The sequence below is a fragment of the Chrysochloris asiatica genome, unplaced genomic scaffold (genome assembly GCF_000296735.1).
Source record: "Chrysochloris asiatica unplaced genomic scaffold, ChrAsi1.0 scaffold00165, whole genome shotgun sequence".
NCBI classification, from domain to species: domain Eukaryota; kingdom Metazoa; phylum Chordata; class Mammalia; order Afrosoricida; family Chrysochloridae; genus Chrysochloris; species Chrysochloris asiatica.
Genome location: NW_006408683.1, coordinates 1,482,291 through 1,493,328, shown reverse-complemented (window position 1 = coordinate 1,493,328; position 11,038 = coordinate 1,482,291). Strand labels below are relative to the sequence as shown.

Below are 11,038 nucleotides of genomic sequence, written 5' to 3'. Positions count from 1 at the left end.
TTTTTTCTGGACATGTGCTGATATGGTCATCTGCTTTTGCTTCTTGGACATGTTTAATGTTTATCTGTGGCCCTAATACTTAAATGAGTATGTATTTTGGTACTTTTTTATGCTTTCTGATTGCTTCCAGGAAGATGTGATCAGGGTGTAGTCTTCCCTTTTCACTCTTCTTATTGCTTAACTCAGAGTAACTTTCACAGGTGTTGCCTGTTTCCCTGGAATATGGCAGCTGGTATTGGTTCTTGTCTGGGTTTTGGTATTTTATAAGGTGTGATTGCAGCTTGGCTTTTTGGCAGTGGTTGCTGACTCTTCTCGTGTAATATAGGGAGACAAAGAGTCGTCCAAAAGTAGAAGGGAGGCTGTGTAGCAGCCAAACAAGTACTGTTGGGTAAAAAAAAAAACAAAAACAAAATCAGAATCAGAAGCAAAAACAAAATGTGAGAAAGAGGATAAATGGAAAGAATAAAAAATTAATTAAAAAAAATTATATATATATGTATATATATATGTATGTATGTATCCAGAAGAAAATGATGCAGCACCAGCGAAAACAAGACTAAATGTAGCAGTCTTTAATCACAAAAAAAGGGAGAATGGGGCAGAGAAGAAAAAGAAGAGACGAAAGAAAAAAGAAAAAAAAAATCTGTAGCTTAATATAAGCATTTCTTTAATGTCCTAACTATCTTTCAGTCACCTCTGCCTTCCTCTCCCTACTGGTAGGTGCTATCGAGTCAATTCTGACCCGTAGCGACCCTGTATAGGGTCTCTGAGGAGTGCCTGGTGAGCCCGAACCACCGACCCTGCAGTTCAAAAGGCTTTGCAGTGGCACCTTAACCCACAGCGCTATGCTGGGATGCCTCTCAAACCAGTGAGAAAAAGCTGACCAAATAGTACACACATCCGCGTCTCCCGTATAGGGTTTCCGAGGAGCGGCTGGTGAGCTTGAACCACCGACCTTGCAATTCAAAAGGCTTTACAGTGGCACCTTAACCCACCGTGCTACGCCGGGACACCTCTCAAACTAGTGAGAAAAAGCCAACCAAATAGTAAGCACGTCCGCGTCTCCCGTATAGGGTTTCCAATGAGCGGCTGGTGAGCTTGAACCACCAACCTTGCAGTTCAAAAGAATTTGCGGTGCTGCACCTTAACCCACAGCGCTACGCCAGGACCCCTCTCAACCCAGTGCTAAAAGACCAACCAAATCCGCGTCTCAGCTTGGGCTGTGTGTGTGAGTTCCTGGCAGAGGAAACTGCCAGCGGTGAGGGTGGGTCGTGGCCACTCGGCTAAGCCCCTACCTCTATTCACCCGAATGTAGGTGGGCAAACCGTGAGCGCACCTATTGCCCGAAACCAAAGAAAAAAATAAAATCAGAACCACACAAAATCGGCAGAGTATACTGTGCTCCTTTTTTTTTTTTTTCCCAAGGTTCCCGCTGCATGTTTCCGTTGTGTCTCTGCGGCTCCTATTTCATCCCGCCGCTTGGACTTGCCCAGGATGTGGGCTCAGGCCGCCGTGCCTGTCTAGCAGATTCAGAAGTACACGATTTCCTGCCTCAGCTCCAAATTCCACAGGCTATAAGCCTTCAAACCTTTAAACTATTCCTATCTCTGTGGGTCCGAGTTTTGGAGCTCTGTCTTGCCTCTTTTTTGCCTGGAATTCTGAGTTATTGCTGATGGCGGCCTTCACTACACCTTCACCCTAGCTGCCACCAAGCCCCCCAGATCGCAGTCTTTTTTTTTTTTTTTTTTTCTTTAAAGAAAGAATAAAATATATTTTTTCTTCATCAGCAAATGGGCTCTAGGGTTAATGCACAGGACCACAAGATTGGTTTAAACCACAAGGTTGGTGGTTCAAACTCACCAACCACTCCTTGGAAAACGTATACAGGGTTGCTTTGAGTTGGAACTGACCCAATGACACTTAACAACAAGGTAATTTATTAGGTTCCTTCTAGCATTAAAATGTTCTTTTTTTATGTTTCTAAACAACAGAAAATCTTTTCTTAATATTGCTAGTCTGACAATTCAGGATATATTAAAATGTTTAGGACTGCGAAGCCAATTTCCTACAGAGTTGTTTTCAGACTGTTTTACTCGTTATGTTAAGCCAATATTTATAATCTACAATAGCAACTGGCAATTTTTTGTCTGTAACAGACTAATAACCCATTGCCTTTTAGTTGATTCTCATTCTCATAGTCACCTTATAGAACAGAGTAGAACTGTTTCATAGGGCTTCCAAGGCCTTTATGAGCACAGACAGTCTCATCTTTCTCCCACTGAGCAGCTGGTGGGTTCGAACCACTAATCTAGTGATTAGGAATCTAGTAGTTAGCCCACTGTGCCACCGTGGCTCCTACAAAAGACAGTAAATTCTATTTTAGGCTTTGCATTCCATGTGATCTCCTTTTCATCTACTCAGCTGTGCAGTTGTAGTGTAAAAGCAAATGTAAAAACAAAGTAGTTGCTATTGCCAGGGGCTTAATTTTCCTAAGCAGATGTCGTTGTTGTCATTAAGTGCCGTCTAGTCAGTGCCAACCCATCCTGTATAGGGTTTCCGAGGAGCAGCTGGTGAGCTTGAACCACTGACCTTGCAGTTCAAATGGCTTAGCAGTCTGGCGCATTAACCTACAGCGCCACAACACTTAAATATGTGGTTGTGGCTGTGTTCCAATAAAACATTATTTACAAAACCAGACAGTGGGCTAGATTTGGCCCACAGACTGTAATGAGCCTGTGCTCTGTAACACACTTGCAGCATTTACTTCAATAATCAATTGAGTGCTAATTTTATCACCATATCACAGATAGGGAAACCAAGGCGCAGAGACTTTAAGAAGCATCATTCACTTTAAAGTGACTTTGCCATACTCCAATAACCACATGGCATTAAAGTTCTTTTACATATATAGTGTTCAGAGAAAATTATTTTTCTTCCTCTGTGGGTTAATGCACTGAACTGCAAAGTCAGTTTGAATCTCATAGGCAGTGGTTCAAGATCACTACCCACTCCACAGAAACCCTATACAGGGTTGCTGTGGGTCGGAACCAACCTAGTGGCACTTAACAACAACAACAAGATGTAGAATAATACATTGAGATAGCCTAATCTTTTATTGCATTAGGCAGATGTGCACAAAACCTTTTTAAAATGTTGAAGAGCAAAGATGTCAAGCTTGAGGACTAAGGTGCGTCTGACCCAAGCCATGGTATTTTCGGTAACCTCATATGCATTCAAAAGCTGGACAGTGAATAAGGAAGACCGTAGAAGAATTGATGCATTTGAGTTATGGTGTTGGAGGACAATATTTAAAGTGCCATCGGTTGTCAAAAGAACCAACAGATCTGTGTTGGAAGAAGTGCAGCCAGAGGGCTCCTTGGAGGCCAAGATAGCCAAGCTTTGTCTCTCATACTTCAGACATATTGTCAGAGGGACCAGTCACTGGAGAAGGACATCATGTTTGGTAAGGTGGAGGGTCAGAGAAAATAGGAAGACACCCCCCCTCCAACGAGATGGATTGGCCAAGTGGCAGCATCAATGGACTCAAGTGTGGCAACAGTAGTGAGGTTGGTTCAGGATCGGGCAGTGTTTTGTTCTCCTGTTCATAAGGTCGCTATGAGTTGGTACCGACTCGATGGCACCTAACAACCACAACAATCTTTTAGTTGAACACTGGTGGTGCTGTAGGATAAGCACTGGACTGCTAACCACAAGGTCCTCAGTTCAAACCCATCAGCTGCTCTGAAAAAAATGAGACTTTCTGCTCCCATAAATATTTAGAGCCTTGGAAACCCTATTACACAGGGTTGTTGTCAGTCAAAACCAACTTGATGGCACCTAAGAACAGTAGCATCAATCTCTTTATTATTCAGAACTGCACTGTTTAGAAAGGAGCTCTGGTAGTGTGGTGGTTACGAATCCATGTGCAGTTCAAAACTACCAGCTGTTCTGTGGAAGAAAGATGAGGCTTTCTGCTTCCTTAAAGATTTACAGCCTCGGAAACCCTGTACAGTGTCACTGTGAGTCGGAACCAACTCCACAGTACTTAACAACACTCTTTAGAATGTGATTGGGAAGCTCTATACTGCTAGGTTTCTGAGAATCGTATATACAAATAATTTTTTGTATTATTTTTGCCAAAGTTTACATTAAAATAAAAAACAGTTTCTGTTGAGTTCGTTCAGACTCTTGACAGTTCCACATATATCACTGTTCACTAGGGTTTTCAGTGGCTGTTTTTTCAGAAATTACCATTCCTTTCTTATGAGAAGCCACTGAGTGGACTTGAACCTCCAACCTTTGAGTTAGCAGCTAAGGGTGTTTGCACTACCCAGGGACTCCTGGTTTACCATACTCTCGTTTTTCAAATGTTATTGTCTAGATTTTTTAGCTTAGAAGCCATCATTTTATCATACTTAACATCTACAAATAATGAAACCTTGTATAATATATATCATTTACTAAGGAGTCCTAGTAGCATAGTGAATTGCAGGCAGTTTGCAGGATCAGTAATTAAAATCTACCAATCGCTCCATAGGAGAAATATGAGGCTTTCTGTTCTCATAAAGACTTTACAACCTCTGAACCCATATATAGAGTTCCTATGAGTCAAAATTGACTGAACCACACACAACCACCACCAACAACATCATTTATTAGGCAATTGGTATGGTTGTGTTCTAAAATTGCTTTCTGAAGCAATTTCCTTTGTGTAGTTATGAAATGTTGTTGTTGTTAAGTGCCATAGAGTTGTTTCCTACTCATAGTGACCTTGTGTAGGATTTCTAAGGAATGATTGGTGGGTTTGAACCATTAAACTTGAAGTTAGTAGCCCAGTGCTTATCCTACAGTGAAACAGAATTTGCTGATCTGCAGTTGTGTTCAAGGTTCTGGAAATATATCTTTTTCTCTGTCCAATTTTAAGAGATTGTTGTTGTTAGGTGCCATCAAGTCGGTTCTGACTCATATTGACCTTATGCACAAAAGAGTAAAACATTGCCTGGTCCTGTGCCATCCTCAGAATCATTGCCACTGTGCCAATCCAGAAAGAGTCTTCCTCTTTTTTTATTGATACCCACCCACCCCACCCCCAACACACACACACTTTACCTAGATTGATGTCCTTCTCCAGGGACTGGTCCCTCCTGTTAGTATGTCTGAAATGTGAGAGAAGAAATCTCCATCCTGGCATTAGAGGAGCATTCTGGCTATACGTCTTCCAACACAGATTGGTTTGTTTTCTTGGTGATCCATGGTACTTTTGATATTCTCTTTCAGTATCATAATTCAAATTAATAAATTCTTCTCTTTATTTACTGTCTAACTTCCACATGCAGATGAGGTTATTGAAAATACTATGGCTTGGGTCAGACACACCTTAGTCCTCAAACTGACACCTTTGCTCTTGAACACTTTAAAGAGGTCTTGTACAGCAGATTTGCCTAATGCAATATGTTGCTAGATTTCTTAACTGATGCTTCCATGAGTGTTTGATGGTGAATACCAAGCAAAGTGAAGTCTGACAACTTCAATCTTTGCTCTGTTTATCATGATATTATCTATTGGTCTAGTGGTGAGGATTTTAATTTTCTTTTTATTGAGGTGCAGCCCATACTGAAGGTTGTGGTCTTTGATCTTTATCAGTAAGATAAAGCAAGGACATAAAATGGTTCTTGCTTTCAGCAAGCAAGGTTGTATCATCTGCATATCGCAGGTTTTACCATGAGTCTTCCTTCAATCCTGATGCCACATTCTTCTTCATAAAATCCAGCTTCTCAGATTATTTGCTCAGATTGAATAAGTATGGTGAAAGAACACAACATTGGGAACACCTTTTCCTAATTTTTAACTAGTCAATGTCCCCCTGTTCTGTTTACACAACTGCTTCTTGGTCTATGTCCAGGTTTCTCATAAGCACAGTTAAGTTTTCTGAAGTATTCATTATCTGCAATGTTGTCCATATCATGTCATGATCCACACAGAAGAAAGCTCAGGTAAACATCTTTTTGTTATTCTCTGCTTTTAGTCAAGATCCATCTGATGTCAGCAATGATATCCCTCATTCCACATCCTCTTCTGATGAATCCAGCTCAATGGCAGTTCCCTTTCAATGTACTGTTGCGACAATTTTTAAATTATCTTTAGCAAAAACTCGCTTGCATTAATTATATTGTCTAATGATTCCGCATTCCATTTGATCACCTGTCTTTGTCATGGGCACAAATGTGGATCTCTTCCAATCAATTGTTCTAGTAGCTGTCCGCCAATTTTTTTGCATAAATCAGTGAGTGCATCAGTTTGTTGAAAGATTTCAGTTTATATCCCATCAATTCCCAGAGCCTTGTTCTTGGCCAATGCCTTTGTTGCATCTTAGACTTCTTCCTTCACTACCACTGATTCTTGATCATATGCTGTCTCTTGAATTCTTTGAACATCATCTGTTTCTTTTTGGTACAAGGCTCTGTGTATTCCTTCCATCTTTTTTTTTTTTTTTTTATGCTTTCTGCATCATTCAGTATTTTGCCCAAAGAATCCTTCAATATTTCAAGTTGCATCTTGAAAATTATCTTCAGTTCTTTCAGGTTGAGAATACTGAGTGTGTTCTTCCCTTTTGGTTTTCTAATTCCAGGGTTTTGGACATTTCATTATAAGACTTGATTTTGTCTTCTCAAGCTGCCCTTTGAAGTTTTCAGTTCATCTCTTTTACTTCCTCATTTTTTCCATTTACTTTAGCATCTCTATGCTGGAGAGTAAGTTTCAGTCTCTTCTAACATCCATTTTGGTCTTTTTCTTTCTTGTCTTCTTAATGACCTTTTGCTTTCTTCCTATATGATGTTCATGATGTCATACCATAACTCTTCTGGTCCTTGATCACTAGTATCTGATGTATCAAATCTGTTCTTGAGATAAACTATAAATTCAGGTGGGATATGTTCAATGTCAAAATGCCTCTTGTGGATTTGTTTTCGTTTTCTTCAGCTTCAGCCTGAACTTGTATATTAGCAGTTGATGGTCTATTCCACAGTCTGCCCCTGGCCGTGTTTTGGTTGATGAGATGAGCTTTTTCTCTGTCTCTTCCCATAGATATAGTCAATTTGAATTCTGTTTATGCCATCTGGTGATGTCCATGTGCATAGTTACCTTTTATGTTATATAAAAAAGGTATTTGTAATGAACAAATTGTTGGTTTTATAAAATTCTATCTTGTGACCTCCAGTATCATTTGTATCACTAGCACTATATTTTCCAACTATTGATCCTTTTTCTTTGTTTCTGACCTTTGCATTCCAATCACTAGTAATTATCAGTATATCTTTATTGCATGTTTGAACAATTTCAGACTGAAGAAAGTTGGTTGTTGTTTAGTGCCTTAGTGTCGGTTCCAACCCATAGCAAACCTTCCAAGGAGTGGCTGGTGAGTTTGAACCACTGACTTCGTGGTTTAAAATGATTTTGCAGTCCAGTGCATTAACTCACAGTGACACACCAGGACTCTGAAGAAGTTGGTAGAATTCTTCAGTTTCCTCATCACTGACTTTTATGTTTGGTGGGTAAAATTGAATAAACAGTGTTATTAACTGGTCTTCCTTCTAGGTATATGGACTTTATCCTATCACAGACAGCATTATATATATCTTGAACTGTTCTTTTTGATGGTGAATGTAATTCCATTCCTTTTCAATTTGTCATTCCCAGTATAGTACACCATGTGATTGTCAGATTCAAAACAGCCAACACCAGTCCATTTCAGTTTACTAATGCCTAGGATATTGATCTTTAAGCATTCCATTTTATTTCTGACAACTTCCGACTTTCCTAGATTCATACTTTATACATGCCATTTTCCAATTATTAATGGATATTAACAGCTGTTTGTCTTCATTTTAAGGTGTTTTCCATGTGCAAAATAAGATTCCGAAAGCTTTATTTACTCCATTCATGTCATTGCAGTCAACTTGAATGGGTTCTAACATGAGAGGTTCATTTTCTAACACTATATCTGACAGTATTATTATGTTATTCATCGTGTGTCAATATTCATTATTCTGTTGTTATCCGACAGTTTTCTACTGCTATTCGTAAAGTTTTCACTGGCTAAACATTCATAAGTAGTCTGCCTTCCTCCTTCCTAATCTGTCTTTATCTGGAAGCTCAGCTGAAACATATCCATCATGGGTATACCTTGCTGGTATTTTATACCAGTGGTATAACGTCCAATACCACAGCAACATACAAGTCACCACAGTATGACACATTGACAGAAGAGTGATGGTAGTGATTGTTTTTGTCTGGGTATCAGATAATTATGACTCTTCTATGTATGCACAACATAGGCCTATTATCATATTGTTGTTAAGTACTGTAGAATAAGTTCTGACTCATAAAAAAGCCCTGGTATAGAGTTTCCAAGAAGTAGCTGGTGGGTTTGAACCACCTACCTTGAGGTTAATAGTCCAGTGCTTATCCTCCAGCATCAAACCACTGTAGTTAACATTGAAACTGTAAATTTAAAGGGATATGGTAAGATTATTTTGACCTGAATGGCTATTACTATAGTACTTCTTAGGTTCAGGATAATACTGATCATTGTGCTAAGAAACTTTTAATATGAACCCACATCAAATCAATATCTTACAGCAGTAGTTTTAAAACAAACCAGGATTTTTATTCAAAAAGGTTATCTTAACAAGTAACTTACTATGTTTGTTTATTTTAACTAAAATTTATTGTATTTCTTTTTCACAGGGACATTAAACCTGACAATATATTGATGGACATGAATGGACATATTCGGTTAGCAGACTTTGGTTCTTGTCTAAAGCTGATGGAAGATGGAACGGTAAATAAAGGAAAATCTTAACTTCTTGTATCCACAGACATTTCCTTTGATACTTTGTCTTTTTGTCTATTTCTGAAACCACCTACTTTTATTATCCATCATCCATCCATTTATCTGTCTGCTTTACTACATTCTACGAAGGAAGTTAAACATACTTTTTCATAATAGTGGAGCACAGTGGCTCTATAAGATATGTTTAAGCCCATTGGCTGCTCCACATGAGAAAAATGAAACTTTCTGTTCCTGCAAAGAATTTCAACCTCAGAAACCCTATACAGGGCCGCTATGAGTCAGAACTGACTCAGTGGCACTTATCAACAACAACATTCGTAATAGGGCTTGCCAAAAAAGCCATGCTGTTTTCTTAAGATTGTTACAAAATGCCTCTTAATGAAACCTTCTTCTTTAGCTATTATCAATTTATGATGTTGTGTTGTTGTTAGATGCCTTCAAGTCTATTCTGACACATAGCTACCCTGCGTAGGGTGTCTGAGGCTTTACATCTTTTGGGAACTTAAAGTCTAATCTTTGTCCCAGAGCAACTGGTGGACTCAAACCTCGAACCTCGTGGTTGCAGTCCAGTATTTATTGTATGGAGCCACCATGCTCTATACTTGAACTATTTTGGGGGTTTGTAGAGGTGCTATAGGATCAGCATTGCACTGCGAACCACAAGGTTGTTGGTTCAAACCCACCATCTGTTCCTTGGAAACCCTATACCAGGTCATTGAGTCAAAAACAGCTCAACAGCACTTAACAAGAGTGGTAAAGAAAATAGATTAAACATGGCAAATGAAAATGCTTCTCCTCCCTCACTTTTTTCGTTCCTTCCCAATTATCCAATTGTTCTAAGAGGCAGCTATAAACAAATGCATTGCCCCCACCCCCATCCCGCCTTTTGTTCCAGTAAGTCCTCTAGATTGGTTCAGTTTCATTTTTCCATTTATTCAATCAACTTCTGCTAGTCCTAGACTTCTTAGTTGTTTTCCTCACTCACTCAAGTTTATAAGCACAAATTTAACTCTTTGGTATCTCTGTGCATTGTTTTTGTTTGTGTGTGTTTTATATTTCAGTTTCCTGGCTGTATGGCAGAGGTCAAAGACATTTGTCAGTTTAATTAGCAGAAACATTTTTGGAGATCAATTTAGTATAATACTTTTCAAAAGCAATAAAAATGTCAGACTACTTAGGACCAGTAATTTCACTTCTGAAAATTCATCCTAATGACTGAACATCTTTAAAAAGAATTATGGTACTTTTGCTTCTGGCTGTGATAGAGGAGTAATTGCTATAAAATTATCCCTCCCATTATAAAAACTATAAAACTGTATATATTATTGAGACAGCTGTTTCAGGCAGTAGATAATAGCAAAAAACTGATTTCTGAGCAAAACCCATTCTTGAATTATGTCTCACAATTGCCCAGGATTGGAACAACTTCTTCATTGTGGTACAGAAAACTAAAGTTAGAGCACACTGTATCAGCCTTATAATAAATGAGGAGGAAGAGATCCGAATTTTAATCAGGTGAGGCAGCTGGAATCTGCAAGGTTTGGCATTGTAGGGAAGAATACTGTATAGAGAGAGGACTCAAAGTCTATAGGAGTCTTGATGTGGCACTGTGAGTTAATGTGCTGGACTGCAAAGTCATTTGAACTGCAAGATTGGCAGTTCAAGTTCACTAGCTGCTCCTCAGAAACCCTATACAGAGTTGCTGTGGGTTGGAACTGACTCAACTGCACTTAACAACAACAACAATATAATATTATATTGATAAAAAATGACACATGGTATAGAGGGAAAAAAAATGTTCAGAATAGCCATTGAGAGTTGATGAGCCTGGGGCCGCGGACCATAGTTTCAGGGGACACCATGGTAAATTAGCATAACAGAGTCCACAAAGAATGTTCTACAACCTACTTGGGTGAGTAGGGTGTGGGATCTTGAAAGTTCATGAGCGGTGTCTAAGATACAGCTAATGGTCTCTCCATGTACAGAAGAAAAAAAAAGTGGTAAGAATTGAAAAGACTTGGAATCAATTACTCCAATGAACTAATAGAACATTGTTGTTGTTGTTGTTGTTAAGTGCCTTCGAGTCGGAGCCGACCCATAGCGACCCTGTACAGGGTTTCCGAGGGTGTAAATCTTTACGGGAGTAGAAAGCCTCATCTTTCTCCCGCGGAGCGGCTGGTAGTTTCG

The 11,038-nt window shown here is 39.2% G+C and overlaps 1 protein-coding gene across 3 annotated transcripts in view; it reads left to right on the top strand.

Annotated features, from left to right (window-relative positions):
* Positions 1-11,038, top strand: part of CDC42BPA (CDC42 binding protein kinase alpha (DMPK-like)) — a 628,044-nt gene that overhangs the window by 272,580 nt on the left and 344,426 nt on the right. For all 3 annotated transcript variants that reach the window (XM_006871264.1, XM_006871263.1, XM_006871265.1), the window contains one exon: positions 8,746-8,839. In XM_006871264.1, coding sequence (XP_006871326.1) covers positions 8,746-8,839 — 94 coding nt within the window. The remainder of the gene's footprint in view (positions 1-8,745; positions 8,840-11,038) is intronic.